Source organism: Manacus candei, unplaced genomic scaffold, assembly GCF_025592945.1.
Source record: "Manacus candei isolate 608988 ecotype Guabito, Panama unplaced genomic scaffold, ASM2559294v1 h1tg000022l, whole genome shotgun sequence".
In the NCBI taxonomy this organism is placed as follows: Eukaryota; Metazoa; Chordata; class Aves; order Passeriformes; family Pipridae; genus Manacus; species Manacus candei.
Window position 1 is genome coordinate 3976263 of NW_026138070.1, and position 19990 is coordinate 3996252.

The 19990-nt window shown below is 55.1% G+C and overlaps 1 protein-coding gene across 11 annotated transcripts in view; it reads left to right on the forward strand.

Annotated features, from left to right (window-relative positions):
• The window catches only part of CASZ1 (castor zinc finger 1), a 273799-nt gene that overhangs the window by 175724 nt on the left and 78085 nt on the right, over nt 1–19990 (forward strand). The window contains exon 1 of one of the 11 annotated variants that reach the window (XM_051786179.1): nt 12250–12421. The exons of 8 other annotated variants lie outside the window; for them this stretch is intronic. In XM_051786179.1, coding sequence (XP_051642139.1) covers nt 12373–12421 — 49 coding nt within the window. In that variant the 5' untranslated portion in view covers nt 12250–12372. Of the gene's footprint in view, nt 1–12249; nt 12422–19990 lie in introns of those variants that run through there. 2 more of the 11 variants (XM_051786190.1, XM_051786184.1) reach the window with 2 other exon arrangements.

A 19990-nucleotide genomic window follows, 5' to 3' on the forward strand; every position in this document is an offset into this window, starting at 1 on the left:
AGAGCCCAGGCTGATGCATGTGGAAGGAGGCTGGAAGAGTAAGAGAGAAGGACCTCACCTCTGTTACAGGTACTCCCAAGACTGGCAGGGTTGAGATCCCACAGAGCCAGACCAAAAAACACCAGGGGATAGGTGCAGGCATATGTGGCAGGTGGTGATGAGCAGTGCCTAGCTAGGAGGTTTACACAGAGATGCCAGAGGAAGTTCTCTCTGTCCTTCCTGTTCCCTCTTTCTCCTCCCATTATGCTCCCCCATGGCTTGCTGAGGTCCTTTGCCTTGCACAGCAACTCTGAACCCAAGCAGTTGCTTCCATCCCTTGTGGGAGGTGGGCAGGAAAGGCACAGGGAGTGTTGCCAGTCCCCCAGTGAAGAGCATTAGGGAGCAGGCTGGAGGCAGGACAGCCTGAGCAGCTGTGGTTCTGCAGGAGAGGGCAGGAGGAACCAAGAACAGGGAGTCCTGGCCTACCTGCTGCCTTGGGGATCCATGGCCTGCCTCGTCTCTGTGGATCACACAACCCCGTCCATGCCACACCAGTGCCCTGTGGTCTGCAGCACAAGCCTTGTATACCATCTTCCTCCTCCTCCTCCCACTCTTTGCTCCTTCCCCCCCCGCTTCTCTTTGCTTTTCCCTGTCTCCATCTCTCTCTCCCTTTCATCTACTCAGAAGGCTTTACTCTACTTCCTTGTCACCCTAATTGATTGCATTAACCTTTCAGCGTATTGGATTTCCCCAGCACCGTGCAGAGAGCACTGTGCAATATGCTTATAATCCGGGCTGTAATGGACAGGGAGCAGTCAACGAGCCCCTGCTCCAACAGGTTCTGCTGACAACTTCTTCTCAGAGAGGAGGAGAGGGAGCACTGGTGGGACCTGCCAGCACGGGGGTCCTGCAACCCCTGCGCAGCCTCGGTGCTCCCCGCGAGCAGGGTTCCGGTGTTAGCTTGGGAGAATGGAATCCTTGGAAAAGGATCCAGCATGGGAAGTGGGGAGATGTTGTATTTGACCCTCTTACTGTAATTTTTCCTTGTGTCTGAGCACCCCCCTTGTCTGTCTGCTTGCCTGCAGTTTTGTTCCATCTGTTCAATGCTAAATTAATGTGTGCCTTACATTTAGGCACTTGTTGCTGGTGGCAGGATGAGAAGACAGCATCATGGAATCTCCCTGTTTTCACATCATGCTTTCCTCTGCCTTGTCCTTTAATTCCTGTGTATGAGGATGTGAGGGAAGCAGACACCTTTCCTGAGGTTTCAGAGAAAAGCATAGGAATTTTGTGCTGATGAGAAGACAGCACCAGGGTGCAGAGAGATGTGGAGATAGAAGCCCTGAATTATATCTCAGGCTTGGCCTTGGATAAATCCTTTCACTCCTGGGTACCTCATTTCCCCCCAGGATGTCAGAGCTGTGCTTTCGGTGCAGCAGAGTCTGCAGGAGGGCTGGGGGAGACCCAGGGCTGTTATCACTGCTCACAGGGCAAGGGTGGGAACGTGGCTGCAGACAGGCAGTGAAGCTACACAGCCAAGTCTCACTGCTCACGCTGCCAGCTAGGCAGGAAATAAACCCACATGATCAGTGGCAAGAGCATGTCAGCCTGTGAAAGGCCTGGCAAACTGCTGGTGGCCAGGGCAGAGCCAAGAGATGCTTTGGCATCCTTTATTTTAGAGGACTGGGATGATGGATCTGCCATAATCTGCTGGCCGTGGTGCCCAGGCTCAGTTCAGCACAATGCTTTGAGCACTGGGATGAGTTTCACTGAAGCCAAAGTCATTTAAGCACATATTTAGGAGTTTCATTTGACATGGACCACAGGATGAGGTGCAGACCCTTGTGAGGCTCTTTTATAGTTCTCCTTTTCAAACAGTTTTTAGCACAAGATGGTTCTTTATGGTTGTGGCTCACAGTGTGAAAACCAGCAACAATGGCAGGGTTGCTGATCACTTCATAGGTCTTCAGCTCAAAAGTTACCTCATCTTGTTAAAAGCAGAATTACTTTGCCTCTTCTGAAGGTGCTCGTTCTGCCCAGGGGATGTTTAGAAACTTTGCAAGTTCCTGAGCACACCAGAAGGAGGGGACAGGGTTGTACCGTGCAAGGTAAAGGTAAATCCCCAGTCTCTTTGTTTTTCCAGGAAGAAAGGAGAAAGGACAGGAGTCAGAGAGAGGGAAAAACTATTCCAGGTGATCATGGCAAAAAGTGGGAGTCTCCTTAGAAGCCAGAAGGTAGTTGAAGGGATGGACTTTATTTTAGGTTAAATAGAGAAGAAATAGGAGCAGGAAGCAAAGGATGAGAAATTTGAAACAAGCGAGAGAGAAAGCAAGGGAGCGAGAGCAGCACCTCCTAAATGGAAGGGTAAACAGGCACTCCGAGGCATTAACTTAATTGATTGTTCTGCAACAGGCTGAACGCTGTGTTATTCTGTCGCCGTGGCAACAACCCAAAAAAATTGTCAGCCTGTTTGGATGAAGTGAAGCGAAACATTCTCTAATTTGCGGTGATCCGGGTGTTTGTTTTCCTTCCGAAGAGGCGGGGGCTCTATTGATCTATTGTTTGCACAGAGCTTTTTTTTCGTGGCGATACGGGGAAGGCAGAGCCCGGGGTTTGCTCCCGGGGCAGGTGAGGCTGCGGGGGTGTCTCTGCCGTCTTTCCACTGATCTGCCTGTGCTGGGTGGCCACGTGAATCCAACAGAAGTTCCAGCGGTAGGAACCATCCCAAGGAAGCTGGAGGACAGGGGGAAGTGTCTGGCTGTGATGAACTTGTGACAAAAGTCTTTGGCTGTGATGAATTTGTGCCTGAGCTGCTGCTTTGGTCCGTCCTGTTCTCGTCCCTTTGGGCTCTTGCAGTTCATAGTGTCATAGAATCATAGAATATCCTGAGTTGGAAGGGACCCACAAGGATCATCAAACCCAACTCCTGGCCCTGCCTGGGGCAACCCCAAAAGTCACACCAGTTCTCTCTGTATTGCAGTCTCTGGTGTTAGGTAGGGCCAGCTACAACTGCCTCAGGCACAAGAGCAGCTCTGTGCCCCTACCTGCTCCCTTCCCAGATCCATGCTCTTCCATATAGTGTGCCTGTGCACAGCCTGTGCTTGTGAGAATGTACTGTTGCACACTTGATGGAGGACAAGAGTCATGTTTGAGTTTGCCCCTATTCCACAGCTGTGGTAAGATAACAAAATGCCCAATTTGAGCTCCCTGTTACACCAGCAGAGGTGAAATCCCTGGACCAAAGGAGGGGGGATTTTTTGGTTTTGTCTCCTGGGATAAGGGGCCAAGCTGCTCCATGGGGCTGTGCAGGACAGGAGGTGGGGATGGCCGCAGTGGGACGGGTGACTGGCTGCAGACAGCTTGGGGCAGAGCCAGGGTGGGAAGAGGCCCCACAAGTTGTGCAGTGACTTGTGCACCTCGTCAGCAGAGTCTGGCCCTGCACAGCCCTGGGGGCCAGGCAGGAGCTCCTGGGGATGCCACTCGCTGTCAGCACATGCTTGGTTGCAGAGTGAAATGTCGCTGCAGCACTTGCTTCAGCTGGGAATTGTTCAGTCAGAGTGGGAAAGCCCAGGAGACCAGGGAGCAAAGCCCACGTGGCCAGGGGTGAGCAGCGAGGCCCTGGGCCAAAGACATGATGCCAAGAGACAGGGGCTGTGGCAGGGGAGGGGAAAGCTGGCAAAAAGGTGCCTTACAGGTCTGCAGCAGGGGGAACAGGCAATGATGGCTCCGGGCCAGTGGGAGGGAGAGTGGCAGAGGTGGCTCTGGGCCAGCAAAGGAGAGCAGAGAGGGTTTCCTCGTGGCAGGGGATCAGTAGGAGGGACAGGCTGCTGACCTTCCTTGTGCGTGGCTCTGCACGGAGGTTTCACCCTCCCATTTGGGGCTTTCTGCACTCCCACGGCCTTTGGGCACCCTGGGGGGGAGTCCCATGTTTCCCATACAGGCTCATCATCCTCATTTCTCCTCAGCAGTGCCCCAGCCCACGCACAGCTAGTCCAGCTGCTGCACAAGGGCTGCCTAGTTGATTCCTAAGATTTCAGGGAGAGCTGTAGAGTATGTTAATGTTAAATGATGGAAGTGTTGCTTTGTGGGGTGTACAGGGGCAAAACCCCACAGTATATCCCTGCACTCTTCCTGCCTCCCTCCCTCTTCCTTTCTCTGCTGTCTTGGGGGTTTTTCCTTCTCTGGTTGTACTGGTTTTGCTTTATCATCCTTTTCCTCTTCTCTCTCTCTCCCCCTCTTCTCTCTCTCTCCCCCTCTTCTCTATTTCATTCTTTCCATCCGGTTTTTAACTCTTCTGCTCTGTTGCTCTTTCTGACAGTGTAGATGTGGGTGGGGATAAGAGACTGTGGCTGGCGGGTGAGCAGTGTCCCCAGGCACCGTGTCCTGCTTGGGGACCTGTCCCCATGCTCCTGGTGGGTGTGCGTGGGTAGGGGCACTGTGGGCACGGGAGGGAGGACTGCTGTGTGTCTCCCAGGGGAAGGCTGAGCTGCCAGTGAAAGTTTGGTGGTTATCAGCGTCAGGAGAAGCTAAATAACCCTGTAACTGGTATGAAGGTGAATTCACGGTCTGGTGAGCACTGAAAATACGAGAGGGCTCTGAGACAGGCAAAGTGTGGAGAGGGGAGTAGAGCTCGCCCATGGCTCAGGGCAGGGCCGTGTCTGCCGAGCGGTGTGAGGACGTGTGCTGATGCCACACAGAGCATCAGCCGTGGCAACCCATCTTCTGGGGGCTGGCCAGGAACGGGGAGGGTGCTCGGGACGGCAGGTTCGGAGACAAATGAGACATGCTCACAGTGACAGGGCAGGAACGCCCGCAGAGAACGTCTGTGTAGCCCTGGCTGCGGCAGCCACGTGTGACCGCACAGCCCCGCACACACGCGTGGCCACGAGGCCAGACCACACAGGGCACAGCCCCGCGGGCCCTCAGGTGTCGAGGGGCATCCACAGCTCTGGGATCGTGGGGGCACAGGCACACCCAGCACTGTGCTGGCTCACAGTCACATCAAATTCCCCCTTGGTGTAAGTACACTCCAGCCAGGCAGCACAGGCAGATTTATCCCAGCGTATCTGGAATGTCTGTGCAGTTACCTGCTGTGAGCGGGAGAAGAGTTGCAGGAAATCTATTCTCCTTCCAGCTGGGAGAGGCTGATGCCTTGGAGAACCAGGAGATGTGCAGAGAGGAAACCCCCTTCAGCTTTTCACCTGGAGCTGGTAATCTCCTTGCGCCGATTCCCTGGAACGGGGGAATTGCATTTGAAGCTCAGCCAGTGGTGATTTAGCGTTAGACGTTTGCAGAGGAGACTTTGATTAATTCGTAGTAAAATCGAGTAGCACTTGGGTGCCAGCACCACATTCCAGGGTGAGCCGGCGACCAAGGTGCGCGCTGGGCGGGTGCCAGGTGCCTGAGCAATCCCCGCGGAGGTGGCAGCGCCATCCAACCCACAGCCTCTCCCTGCTTGGGCTTCTTAATTATTAATTTATTTTTCTCCCTTCCTTGGCAAAAAAATAGTATTTGGTAACGACCTCAAATTGCAAAATGCTGATGATTTGGAGAATGTGTCACAGAAGCTCCAGGGTGATAAAGGGGAGACGAATCCCAGCCAACAATCCGGCTCAGCCAGTTTGCCTATTTATTAAAGAAAAAGCCCAGATCATTAACTTTTTTGTTGTTGTTCTGTTTGCGGGCAACTCCCTGCTGGCAACTTTCGGGCGCCCAGTAAATTAAACCGAGTATCGGCCTGGTTCGGGGCAGCCTGAGCTCCTGTTTAGAGCTGGGAGATGCGTTTATGTTAGTGCATGAATAAACCCTGCAAGGTACCACGCAGAAGTGCTCTCTGGCATAAAGGCAGTGTTGGAAAATCCTCTCTCGCTGTCTCGTGGAGGGTCAGGTATTGTGACTGGAGAGCTGAGCTTCACTTCCCCTCCCTCTGCTTGCTTGCACAGCTAATTGCCCCTCACCACGTCCCTGTGCCACGCTGGTCCCCGGAGAAGCAGGGCTGGAAGAGAGCATCTGTAGGCACAGGCTTTGTTGGTTCCCCGTTTGCCTGCTTGGCTTGGTTGTTGAATAAAGAACAGTTTAGGGATGGGCTTGCCTGCCTGGTGCCTCTGTGAACTCCGAGAGTTCCCTGTGCTATCAGGGAAGGGTGATTACGTCCCCCTCCTCTGGTACATCCCACGTGTTCGCTGAAGTAGTGCTTCAAGCTAAATCAGTTTGCTGAGGGCTCCAGCTTCCCTTAATTCAGTGTCAGGACCGGGCTTGCATGGCTATTATTCAAGGAGCTTTATCAGAAGCACAAAGCCAGCATCTGCCCTCCTGCTTCCCTCTGGGCATCACCAGCTCTCCTGCCCTGGCTTTGGCACATGGAGACTCGAGGGACTGCCTCACCGAGCCCATTTGCAGGCAAAACTCGTTTCAGCTCCTAGAGAGTCTCCTGTTTCCCGGCTGCGGGAGCACCGTGCCCTGTCACCAGTGCCTGGCAGAGCAGCGCGGGGGCGCGGAGAACCGGCTGCAACCCGGGAGCTCGTGTGGGAAACAGGAGCAGAGGCACTGCTGAGATTGCCAGCCTCTCCCCTTCCCTCTTCCAACCCAGTCGAGTTGTAAATAGAGCTGGATCTTAGGTTTTAATCTCAGCTGATGTCCGAGCCCTTTCTCTCAGAGGTAGCCACCTTCCTCCCTAGGCCTGGCTCATGTCCCTCCACACTCATTTCTCTGGTGAAGCCTGCCCAGACCCGTGCTCACGTGGGTGCTGATGGGAGGAGAAGGGTATTTTTCAAGGTTTCTGCTGGGTTTTTTTCTTCTGAAATACAAGGATGTGCAATTTTTTTAGTTTCAATTTAGCATTGGAGAATTTTATAATTTAGTAATTAAAATCTCTGATAGGCTTTAGAAATTGCAGCTAATTGAATTTAATGGGAAGATGATTTTCAATTTTATTTGATTACCCGGACCCCTGGCATTGGTATTTATGGGAAAAAAATGGGAAATGTGCTGTGTGGGCTAAGATGGCATAATTGAATTAGGGCTAATCGGATTTCTTCGTCATGAATTTCACTATAATTTTCCTATAATTTTCCATTAGATATCTAGTTTACAAATATTCACAAAGAAATGAAGCTCTTTCGGAATGGAGATTGCTGGCTAACAGGATTACAGGGACGATAGCTCGGCACTGCCAGCCCGGGCTCCTTCAGTAATGCAATCGCTGCGTCTGCCTCACACTTACCGCCCGCCGCTGCTCCCCGCACCCTCCGGCCCCTGCCAGGGCTCCCGGGGGGCCGCGGCCGCGCTTGCGACGGGCTGTGAGCTGGCTCTGCACGGTGTGTCCGTGTGCCATCGGCCCGGCTCGCGGGGCTGTGCCGGACTGTGCCGGGGCTGTGCCAGAGCCGTGCCGGGGCCGTGCCGGACTGTACCAGGGCTGTGCCAGAGCCGTGCCAAGGCCGTGCCGGCACAGCGATGGGCTCGCTCAGAGCCCCTTCCGTGCGTGCTGCCACATCCCCGGGTGGGCAGCGGCCGTGCTCAGCCAGCCCCGCTGCACAGGCAGGGCCAGCCCAGGCGGGTGCTGCAGCACGGGACGCCTCGTCTGCCCTCCCGGTGCCGTGGTGGGGATCCTGCTGGCACAGCCCAGAGGAGGAATGGCAGTCGGTCCCCGCTGTGTGCAGCCTGGGGTCTGCTGCCCGTTTCTTACCTTCTCCATCATCTCCCCTCACTTCCCTGCTGTCACTTCTAATGAATGTCTGTCTCACTTGCTCCATCAGGAACAGTCCCCAACTCTGCTCTGTACCCGTCTCAGTGACCCCTTGGGAGCAGGGCTGGCACGGCCTCTGCCTGTGATGGGGCAGGTGGAGCAGAGCAGACTCTTCGCTCCCTTTGCCTTCCCTTCTTTCTCCTCTTGCTCCTGCCCCAGCCAGGCCAAATCCAGAGAGAATTCATGGAGACCAGCCCTACTCCTCAGACAGCTTCAGAATCCTGGAAAATCCAGCTTGTCTCTCTGCCTGTCCTATCTCTGTTGCTTGCTGGGCTGTGTGTTGAGAGCCCTGTGTGCCAGTGTCCTCAGCCCACGGCAGGACACAGTTGCTGAGGGGCAAGTCATTGCCCTGTAGAGTAAGTAGGGTAGCAGCTCCTCTCTACCCAGAGCCCCTTTGCATCTCCATGGCATCTGGCCTTCCACATGTGTCCAGAGCAGGACAGTCACTGCCAAACCATCCGTGACGATCCTGCCCTGCCCTGGGTGCCCAGGTGGGTGTCACTCTGGTGTGCCAGGACCATACACACGGCAGTCACATGTTTGTGCACTTACATGTGACTCTGTGTGTGCGTGCACATGGCAAGTGCTCACGTTTTCGTTTGCATCCAAGCGTGTCTGTGCAGGAACACAAGCTGGTTTGCAGCTCCTCTTGACAGAAATCACTGGTTTTTGTGCTTGCCCCATGTTTTACAGCAATGGGTCTTGCCCAGTCTGTGACCTATCACTGGGCAGTGGTTTCCTGGTGCCTCTAGAGTTCATCCCAGTGTGCCAAGCTAGGGCTCGGGGGCTTTGTGGGGGCAGCTTTGGGCTGGCTCAGGGTGGCACTTGCTGGGTTTGCAGGCAGAGTGCCTGCATTTGAGTGCCAGGTACCTTCCCTGTTGGCCACGATGCCTGGGTAGCACTCTGCCCTTGCCTCCTCGCCCTGAAATCCCCAGGCTGCACTTTTAATCGCTGTAGTAAATTGTAACTAATTGTTAGCACATTCAAACCCCTGCCACTCCTTCCCCCCAAGTCTTCTGGGCCCCTGTGGAGCACGAGGACATGCCGTGTACGTTCAGTGCTGTGTGGTCCACTCCCACTACAGTCATTCCCTCTGGGCAGTGGTCAAGAGATGAGCAGTATTTGGCTTCCAGCAGATGCTGGAAGCTGTGGAGTGTCTGAAAAAGCGGCAGCCACATGGTGGGGAGCTGGTGTCAAACTCTTTGAGCAAGGCCAAGGAATGGCAACTGGCAGGAGTGATCCCAGCAGAGCCCCACCCAGCACAGTGAGACTCGGCACAGCCGCTTTGGCAATGTGTTCTGGGGCACCATGTGCCAATAATGTGATTGAAACTGAATTGAGAAGGAAGGAGGGAAGGAGAAGGAAAGGGAAAGAAAGCACGAATTGTCTGCTCCTGCCGCCCAGGCCCCGAGGCCTCCGGGCGCCTCCCTTGACGAAACAGAAATCAAACAAAATTACAGAAATAGGGCAAGAGCATTTGCCTAATAGACTCCCCAAGCAGGAGCAGGAGGAGGAGCAAAGCGCTGCCAGATCTCCAACCTGCAATCTGGGAGCCAGCGCCCTGAGCCCACATGAATCCAGAGCACGGCCCCAGGCCCCGGGGTCAGCTCCAGCTAAGGAGGGAGAAACTGCCAAGAAAATGGGCTAAGCCTAAGAAACAAAGGTAGAAGAGACACAAAAAGGGGGATGTCCCACATATCAGCATGACTCACTCCCTGCTTTAGCCCTGGCACACTGTCTGCGGGGAAAGCATTAAACTGTAATAATAATAATAAATTAATCATCCTTCCCCCTCCCATTGCACTTTTCATCTGAGGATCTCTGAGCACCTGGCAAACATTAATTACTGAGAGCTCCTGATGCCCCTGGGAGGGTGTGAAGGGAGAAGGAGAGATCACTTCACCTGCCATGAAAGGGCAGCCGTGGCCGGGGTGGCTCTTGCTGTGGCACAGCAGCACAGTTCAGAGCAGGGTGAGGGGTGCTGCCTTCCCTCAAGTGCTCCTGGGGTGCAGGGGGGCACGGTCAGAGGCAGCCTTCCCTCAAGTGTATCTATACCCTGGAGGGATAGGGGAAGGAGGGGAGATGCTGCTCTTATGGGGGGCACAGGGGTCCTCAAGGGAGCAGAAAGCTCCAGAGCCCCTGAGAGAGGAAAGAACCAACTTTTCTTGGGTAAGAGGCAAAGGAGGGAGGATGGGGAAATAAAACCTGATCCTGTGACTGGAGATCACTGAGATAGGAAATCAGGCCTTGCCGTTGCGTCAGCTGCAGGGCGTGGACTTCACCTGAAAAAACACCTTGGCAAGTTGTTCCTGCAAGGAGGAGTGGGAGGGACAGTGAGAAGTCTGCGGAGGGGATCCTCCGGGTGTGTTTAGGTTGTGTGTGTGGGTTCATGTGTGTCATGGTGTATGGATATGTGTGTATTTGAATGTCAGTGAGTACAGAGTATCATTTTCTTTGTGGAGTGCATATGCATGTTGCGTGTGCGTGCAGGGATGGGAGGGGTGGGGAACATTTGGATACTGATGTGTGAACGTGCTCAGCTCGGTGCACGTAGAAGAACAGGTATGTTTAGAGGGTCTGTGGGGCTGTGTATGTGCAGTGACACATCCATGTTAGAGTGTGTGTTCCCCTTCGTAAGGAGGTGGAGATACAGCTGGGGCCATTCACTCAGGGAACAACAGCAGTGACCAGAACTCCCACTGCTTAAATATTAAGTTCATAGGAGAGGCGAATATGAAGAAATCTGTGTGATGTGAAATGCAGTGAACTTACGGGACTTGTCAGCAACCTCACACCTGGAAGGAAGCGTTGGGCCCAAACTGAGCTCCTACAGAGCCAGCACAAACATTTCTGGTACTGTCCATCAGTTCCCCATGTGGAATATTCCCTGGCAGGTGCTGTAGTGTCTGACTGGTGTAGGGATCAGGGCGGGCTGTGCCGAGGATTGTGGGTGCTGTTGCCCGGGCCAGTGCCTGTGTTGGGGCCAGTGAAGCACAGATAGGCAGGATTTTAATGGCAGCACTGTGTGACAGTGCTGGTTGGAGCCGATGGTGTTGTTAGAAACCAGTGGGGAAGTCAGGGCGATGCTGATAAAGTTTTGCCCATCTCAAAGCAGGAGCTTGACTGTAGCAGGTGGGAAAGTGAGTCCCATGCAGGGCTCTGTTCCGGAGCACTGCTTGGCTGGGCAGCCCCAGGCAGGGCACACTTGCCTCCTGCTTGACACTGCTGTCCCCACCTGCTTCCTGGCCCGGAGGGTCTCTGGGTGGCTCTGCTTTAGCAGACTTTGTTTAGATTTTTTCCAGGCGAAGCCGGAATACTTGTGGTTTCCACAAATGACTCCCCTCTCCTCTTCCCTCTCCCTGCCCTCTGGCTGCGCTGCCCATGCGTTTTTGCCCATGCAAATGTAGCACTGCTGAGGTGATGAGTGAGCTGCAGTTGGGTCTCTGGGCTCAGGACACTCTGTGGGTACAGTGTATCCTGGTGCACAGAGCCAAACACACCTGGGCTCCTTCCAGCCCTGTGACTAACCTGTCCAGCCACTTCTGGCGAGTCACTTCCCTCGCTAGTGCCTCAGTTTCCCCATCCCCAGTGGGGTAATGATGCTGGCCTCCTTTGAGAAGCACATTAAGTTCTGCTTATAAAAAGGATTTAAGAGCTGGTGAGTCCATGGGCAGCTCCCCAGCCCCGGTGAGGAGCCCAGCTCTGCCAAAATCCATGGAGCCAAATATGGTGTGTTCACAAAAACAGCCTTCAACCTGTTCAAAATACCTATTTAATCAGGTAAATAATCTGCTCGTTTGTTTTAAAGAAAGAGGCTTATATCTCTGTTTACCCAACACGCCTCTCAGAACCTCCCTCGCATTCTTTGCTACTTAGAAAAATAAAGCAACAAAAAATGAGGAAATTCGCTGCAAAAGAGCCCCCCCCAGCCTCCCGTGGGCCCGGCGGAGCGGCGCGGGCTTCCTGCGGGGCATTGGGCAAGATGCGCCCAGGGTTGTGACACCCGCCGGTGGCGGCCACCAGCGCTCCAGCCCCCCTCGGTGCGGGCCCCGCACGGCACGGCCGAGCCCGGACACGCGTGGGACGGCGGTGCCCGCCCTGCCCCTGCCCGCGGGTCCTGCCGTGCCCGGACTCGGGGGCACCGCTGCAGCTCGTCCGGCCCCGCTCCATCCCCGCTCCCACCCGCATCCCCATCCCCATCCCCATCCCCATCCCCATCCCCATCCCCTCGCGGTTTGCCCCGCGCCGGCCGCTCTGTGCTCGCCGCTCCCGCGATGGCTGCGGAGGCACCGCGGCCGGGCCGGGCTCGGCGGGCGGCCCCGAGTGCGGGGCAGCCCCGCGCTGCTTCCCCGAGTGCGGGCCGGGACCGCCGCGGGGGCCGCGCTGCGGGTCCGCCCGAGGTGGGTCCGCCCGAGGTGGCCCCGCGGCCACCGCCCCCGGCCCGGCCCGGCCCCGCACCTGCCCCCGGCGGCGGGCCCGGCGCGGGGGCGGGTCCGAGCCCGCCAGTCACCGCCCCCCGCGGCGGCGCGCCCGCCCCCGGCCCCGCTGCCAAAGTGACTCGGGGAGGACCGGCACGGCAATGACATCAGTGCTTTAAACAACTTGTTATTCGGGAGCAATCAGCTGCAATTAGGTATTAATTAAGTATTATGAAAGTTGATTATTTAAGTGAATTCGGCTTTCGTCTCTCCGACTATGGTAAGTACAGCACAATTGTCCTTTTCCTGCCCCCAGCCCCCCGCCCGCCGCTCGGCGGAGCCCCCGCTCGGTGCGGCCGCCGGTGCCGGTGCCCCCGCGCCGGGCGGAGCGGAGCGGAGCGCTGTCCGAGCTGTCCAGGCTGTCCGCGCTGTCCGCCCCGGCCGCGGCTCAGCCCCTCCGCGGCCGCGGGGCCGGCGCTGCGGGCAGCGCCATCTCTCTCCGGGACGCGGGGCCGCCGCCGCACCGAAACTTTTGTCGGCGGGTGCGCGGTGCGGGCGGTGCGGGCGGTGCGGGGCCGCGGTGCGGGCGGAGCGGGGCGCGGGGGCGGCACCAGGTGCGGTGCGGTGCGGCCGGGGGCTCGCCGCCTCTTTCACTTTTCTTCTTTCACTTGTTTTACGGAAGTTGCTCCCGCGCCCGCCGCCGCTCCGGCCCCGCTCTCCCGGCCCCGCCGAGGTGAACCGGGGGCTCCGCTCCCTCCGCCGGTCCTTCCCGGCAGCGCGGGCCGGGGCGGCGGGCGGGCGGCGGGGCGAGGAGCGGGCTGGCCGGGAGAGGATGCGGAGGGGAAGTTTATGGGGGTTTTGAAATGATTCTGCCTTTGTATTTGTTGTAAGTTGTGTGGGTTGTTTTCTCTTTCATTTTTTCCCCCTCCTGAGCTCTTGGCGTCTCGGTGGTAAAGGTTGCTTGTCAGGTTCCTGTGCTGTCTAAATGAAAAGGAATTTAATTTATTTGGGACAAGGCAGTGTCGGATGAAGAGGCTGCTTATTACATTTAATGAGTATTATTTTTTTTTCAGCCTGGGCATATCTGGGATGGGTTTGTTTTTGTCCTTCCATGTGAGGTGTATGAGACCTCCCCCACCCCTTCACATCTCGAAGGGAGGAGGAAAGGTGGCCAGGCTGGGGCAATGTTTTGGTTTTAGATTACAGGCCCCAGTGTTGGGACTGGGCGTGTTTTTGGTTGTAGCTTTTTGTGGCGTGTCCACTGGTTTTGATCAGGTATCAGGACGAGGAGCAGGGTCTGGCCTGGCACTGGGCTGGGCTCGTGGTTCCACTGGGTGTGGTGCTGGACAGGGCTGGGGTGTGACTGCAGCTGGGGGCAGTGGGGCTCAAAGTGCTGGTGGGTTTTCCAGCCCTTGGACAGTTTGAATCAGAGTCTCATTTAGATTTTACCAAGTGGGCAAATGCAGAGTTTGGTAGGAATTCCTTGGGCCGTGTTGCCTCTCTGTTTGGGACAACATCCCACCGCCATGGCCCCGTACCTGCCAACACAACCATACTTGCTCCTCCAAAATGGTGTAAGCCATTCTCTGCCATTTACAATCCAAATGGCAGCAATGGGCCAAAGAGGCCTGGGCTGGCGATGCACCACAGTCCAGGTCATTACTGCCGGAGCCTATGTGTACGTGTGTGTGTGTTGTTTTTTTTAATAAGGAGTAAGATGGTAATAAACTGGTTGATGATTGACTGGGCCTGAACTATGTACTCTGATGTTGTGATTGAGGGGATAATTTTGTCGTCGTTTATTCCATTTCTTTATTTATTTCTACCATTGATATCAGGAGCCCAGCGGCCCCGGAGCCGCTTCCACCCGCGAGCGCGACGCCGGCTCTGCCCGGGTCCAGCCGTGGGCGTGCGGCTGCTTCCCTCTCAGATCAAGGAGCTGGGAGGCTGCGTGGGCAGCCCAGGAGTTAAGGATGTGGTGACACTGCAGGAGGGCAAATGCTTTAAAGAGCAATAAACAGTGATTTACCCCTGATCTCCATCTCCGGGAGCGGTGGCAGCTGCCCGGGTGTCGCCGGCCGGGGTGGCCCCGGGCGGGCAGGGCCGTGCCCCGGCCCCGCAGTGCCCTCTGCCGGCGGGACCCGCCCGCTGCCCGGGGGGCTCCTGCACCGCCGCCCCCGAAAAGGGGCTGACAAGCCAAACACCTCCCCCCCCCGCCCCAAAAAAGGGATTCTCCTTCCTCTCGGAAGTGTCGTGGGCGCTCGGCCTTGCCGCCCAGGTAACACGTGGGTTTCGGTCTCCGGTATGGGAACCCGGGGCTGCAGGAAGCCATGGAAATGAGGATCTGGGAGATCTGTTTAAGTCAGCATTACGGTCTGTGTGTGGGTGAACCCGTCTTGTCATGATCTTGGGGCAAAGACCTGCCCCATAATCACCACCTCTAACCCTTATCTGCTTGGGCCAGTTTATCTCCCTCAGTCGCTGCCTCTTGAATTCTCTCCAAGCCCTCAGGCAGTGGCTCCCCGGAGGCAGTGCCCGAGGGCTGCTCACACGAGCTGCCAGCTGGCAGAGGCAAGTCCGGAGGGGTTTCTTTCCCAGAGGGACTCGGTATGTGGGGTCTGACAGTCTGCTCTTGCTGAGAGCTTTCTCAGCTCAGTCAATCCTTGCATGGACCTTCTAGGGCCAGAAGTGTTCAGAGTGGTTAAGGGCTGAAAAGAATTCATGGACTGAGTCCATCTGCCCAGGATCGTGGCAAGATGTTCCCTACATGTGACTTTCTGCGAGTCTGGTTGTAAATATCTTGACTGACTGGGCACCTGTCACTTCCTTTGGGAAACTGTGCCCCAGCCTAATTATCCTTGGTATGAGATTACAGGAACTGATCTCAGAATGAGGACTAAAGCACCTATGGTAAATGAGTGGAGAAACACCTAATTTTCCACTCCCAGGGTCATTTTGTGCCTTTGTCAAATCACTGTTGTTGTTTGAAACACCCAGTGGATAGAAACACCTTCTCTGGAGTGGTGGCAACTCTTTTTTTTCTTTTTTTTTTTTTGACAGTACAGGTTTTTGGGAAGACATTGGCTTAGTCAAGGTTGGTGTCATTCCTGAACCCTTGGTCTGCAGAAGGTTCCCAGGCAGTTTGTTCAGGTGTTCACATCCCTTTCCAGGAGTCCTATGAGATACTTTTTGAGTGGAAAGCATTCAAGTGCTTAAGCCTACCGAGTGAAGATTGTTCCTTGGGAGAAGGGTTTAGCAGAGTAGGAATTAACCTTTCCATCATGGTGTAAGCAGGGCCCAGCTATTAATTGGAGAAGGTGCTTCAAAGCCAGCTGAAGTCCGTAGGAGTGTTTCGACTGCTTTACCATAGAGAGATAACTCACAGAAAGACCAGAAAGTTGATCCCCGAGATAAAAAACTCCCATTTCCTCGCCTGCACCTTGTCTGCTGGGTTCTATGAGTCCTTCCAAACCAGGTCTGCCAGTGGGGTCTACCAGTGTGTGCAGGTACTGCACCCTTCTGCTCTGGTGTCCCAGAGGGGGAGAGGCAACTCGAACTGAAACCAGCTCGGAATGGTACAGATACCTTGGCTGGAGGGGGTCAAATATTAAATATGTAGTTTCCAAATAATCGGTTTCTCTTTCTGTTTTCCTGGACTGTTTATGCTTCCACCCTGAGTCCTCCTCACCACTCTTGGAAAGGAATATTTGAGCTTGGAATTTATCTCAGGACTTTGCCTGCACAGCCTTGTCTGTCCCACTTCTCATGCTGCCAGAGTGCTTGGCTGTGTCCTCACAGCGAGAGCTTTTGTGGCCACTTTGACTCTCCCTCTGACATCAGACCATACCCCTGGGCTGCTGTGCAGCCTACAATTTAGGTTTCCCTCTGAAAAGTTGGTTGAAAGTGTCTGGAAAGTAATGAAAAGTCCTGTGGGAGGTGAAGACAACCATTGCCTGTGCTGCATCTCCCACCTCCACCTGGGCTCCTTCCCTCCCTCCCAGAGTTTGGAGCCACGGCCGTTCCCAAGGTTTGGAGAGCTCAGGTGCCACCCAGGGCTGAGCTCCCAGAAGTGCTGACGCCGCAGAGGCCTCGCTGGCCGATCCAGCTGGGCTTTGGGAGAACCGATGTCCTCGTCCTCAGCTGCACTTTGCAAAGCAGAGAGGGGGCAGAGGAGGCTTGGCTGGGAGCAGGGGAGGGGCAGGAGCTCCAGCCAAAAGTCCCACGCGGCCCCGTCTCCTCCCCTCCGGTTCAGCGCGGACTGGATCAATTTGGACGTCTTCAGCAATAAAAAATGCCGATGTCGTCCTAATTCACCAGGCCCCGAGATGACAGCAAATTTACATTTTTTAATTAAACTAGCAGCCAGTTTTTATGAGAGGGGGCTGGGTTATGCAAATCAAATGGTTGTGTACGAAAGATTAGGAGAGTTTGGGAATAAATTCCACAAATGCTAATAAAAAAAAAAGAGAGAAAATGAGAGGGGGGAGAGAGAGGGACATTGTTCCATTAGCCCCTTTTAGACTGATTTCCCTAGGGAGAAAGCAATGGGGGTGAGAGATGGAGGCAGCTTTCAGAGACAGGTAAAATCCATTTTGAGGATTGAGAGCCCTTTGGACCAGGACCTTGTTGCTCCCTGTTTCCTCTCCGAGGGCTCACGAGGGAGAGAGAGGCAGACATTGGTAGCAAAAGAAAAACTTGCTGTCTTCTAATCCCCGTTCCTGCTTGACCAGTGCTCTGCAGGCTGGAACAGCTGCTGGGGCTGGGTTGAGGATGTGCACAGTGGGGAGAGTGCACAGTGCTCTGGTGCTGGAGGGGCACGGGCGGGTGCAGGGCTGGGCCAGGTCACCATGGTGCTGCAAGAGGGTGACAGAACAGCCCCTGGGTGGGCAAAGCCCAGGGGCTACACAGAGCTGGTCTGGATGGGGCCCATCTTTGGACTGACAGATGGCCACAGAGCATGGCCATGGCTGGGATCAGTACCCTGGAGCTTCCTCTCCTTTGTGCAGCTCCTCTGGGCGGGCTCCTGGTCCCTGGCAGGACCTGCTGGTGAGGACAGGCAGTAGCACTGATCACAGGTGAGGGGCTGGGCTGCTGTTCCCTGTAAGCACAGGCTTTGTCTGAGGAGCAGAGTGTGTTTTGGAGTGGGATGGTGGTGCTCTTCCCTCTCCCAGACTCTAGGCCCCCTTGTTGCCCACCTCAGAGGCTGAGTCCAGCTGTCAACTTCCCTTCCCATTGCATTAACTTGGCACCAACCTTCTCCCCTTTCTCAAGGGACTTCCCATCTTTCTTCTTGTGGTGGTTCCAGAAAACAGAACAGTTTGTCAAGTCCTTTCAGGAACAAATAGTTACAGTGAACAAAAAATATGTGCTTCACTCATGTAAAACACGTTCTTGTTTCCCAAAGAATTCCGAGTTCTCATTGCATTTGGGGGTTAGGTGTGGTGGCCAGGTACCGAAGCAATTGTTTGCTCTGCTGTGGAGAAACACAACCAGAAAATTTCTGGAGGCTGGGAAACTGCTTAAAGCTTCCAGTCCTAAGGCAGTTTCATGCTCGAAATAAAAGCTGAACAACCCGTATAGGTTGGCAAGAGAGAGCAAGGGGTGGAGATCAGGAGATACTAGGAAAAAGGATGGGAAGACTAAAGTCACCGGGTGCATTTTATGGCAATCCCCTGAGGATTTGGTGCCTCACTAGAGAGTTTTGCCACCCATTCCTGGTTTTGGGGTGTGAAACGATGATTCACCGACGTGCTCCTGTTTTGCTTCGGAGAGGTGACATTTTAGCAGAGCCTCTTGTGAAATCAGTAAAAGCACCGAGCTCTGCCGGAGCATTTCTGGAGGTGTTCCCCACACCCAACACCTACGTCCCCGTCACCGTGTCCTGCACATGCCCGTCTGCCCCAGACACTCGCCCACCTCCGTGCTCCCGGACACTCACGTGCCCTGTGTTGGTGTCGTGCTGAACTTCGTGTTCTCCAGGTTGCTCTTGATGAACCCTCTCTTTCCATGTGCTTGCATCGTCGTGACCACGAGTGGATCTTTCTTAGCAGCAAGAGAGGACCAGCATGGTCCATGTGTTGGGTGTCCCTGTGCTCCCACTGCCCTGCAGTGAATCTCCCACCATTCCTGCTACCAGGAACGATGGCCTTGGAGTCAGCTCAGTCCACAGCCGCGGGCAGGCAGGTGGTTGTACAGGGGATTTTTGTAACGCAAGTTTCTGAGCTGAACTAGGGCCAAGTTCACCCTAAATCTAACAAAGAGCTCCAGAACAGGTCTGTGAGACATGGCAGAGTCTGAGGGTTTGGTGTAGGATGAATAACTCCTAATCTATAAAGTGGGCATAATCATACTCCCCTGTGCAGCCCAGAGCCAGGGCTGGGCGCTTCAGTGATGGAGATAAGTGAATGAGGCCTGGCTGCTGTCCATGGACGGGTGCGGGGGTCGGGCAGCAGCTCCTCCCTCCAGCCGGGGTGTGGTGCCTGGGGTGTGGGAGAGAGAGCTGAGCCCGCTCCCGCTTTCCCGGGAGCTCCTGCGCCCACCTGACCCGTGGCACCTTTGACATCCCGGCAGCTGCAGCTCCACGGGCTGGGAGCACCCGTGGGCCCAGGGTGGGCTATCGTGGAGCTGCACAGGGGGCTCTCCAGGACCTGGGCAGGGAGGTGAGGAGCTCTAGCTGGGCTGTTCTGTTGGAATGGTGCAGTGGTGTCAGCCCCGCTCCCGAGACTGGCTGGGCCAGGGCAGAGCAGAGGAAGAACCAGGAACCTTCAGCTTCCATACATGGGAAACTGTCAAAAGCCAGGTAGCAACACCAGCTTTTGTCTGGTATTTCCAGAAAAACCCGGCGGGACCTGGCATCCCAGGGCATAATTTATTATGGAAAAATAAAATAATAAAGTCCCAATCCCTTTGAGGCCTGAGTCATAGAAGCATCTTCTCATTAAAGCAGCTCCACCTCTCCGCCTGGTGTTTGCCAGCTCCATGCCTGTATGAATCCACTCCCTGAGCCGGCTCGCCCAGGGCAGCCCTCCTTTTCCTCCTCCTCCTCCTCCTCCTCCTCCTCCTCACTGCCTGCCTTTCCCCAGTGCACCTCTCCTCCAGCACCCCTTCCCCTATCTGGAGGAGCAGGAGCAGTCCCACATCTCAAGCCAACTTTTCCCCAGGTCCTCCTTCTTCAGGCCAGGGGGATGTTTTGTTGGTGTGTTTTGTAGACAAATGTCTTCATCTTTTCACCCCTTTCCCACCCCCTGTGCTATCAAGTTCTCTGGGCACGGCCCTGGCTCCCACATCCCCCCTCTCCCGGGCGTGGAGGTGTGTGTGGTATCTTTCCATGGCTTGAAGCTCTCTTCCAAGTGGCCCTCTGCAAGCAGGGAAAGGAGAGGAAGCTGCTCCTGGAGTAATTACCATCTGCATGTCCCGAAGGCAGGCAGCAGATGTTAGCAGAGGAGGACCGGATTGGAAGAGGGTGAGGAAACAGAGGCTGGGGAGAGAGGGTCTGATTTTTCTTCTTGATTGCATATGAATATTTTTAACAGAAGCTCAGTAGGACAGGAATCCCAGTTTTGCAAAGTTGATCCGTGTGTTTGGAAACTTTAAGGGAAAGCTCCTTTGCTCACTCTTGCTGTGTTTTCCATCACTCACCCTTGCCTTTCTCAACCTTTTTTTATACTGCAGTGTTGTAACTTCTCTTGCTAAATAGCTTTCCTTTATGTCCTTCCTTTCCATATTCCCACAGACCCGTCATTCTTGTCACCCTCCTGGACTTCCCATTCTGCCTTTGATTCTGTCTTGCTTTTCCTTTCCTTTTTTTCCCCCCCCTCCACCTCCCTTCCATTATCTTACTTTCTTTATT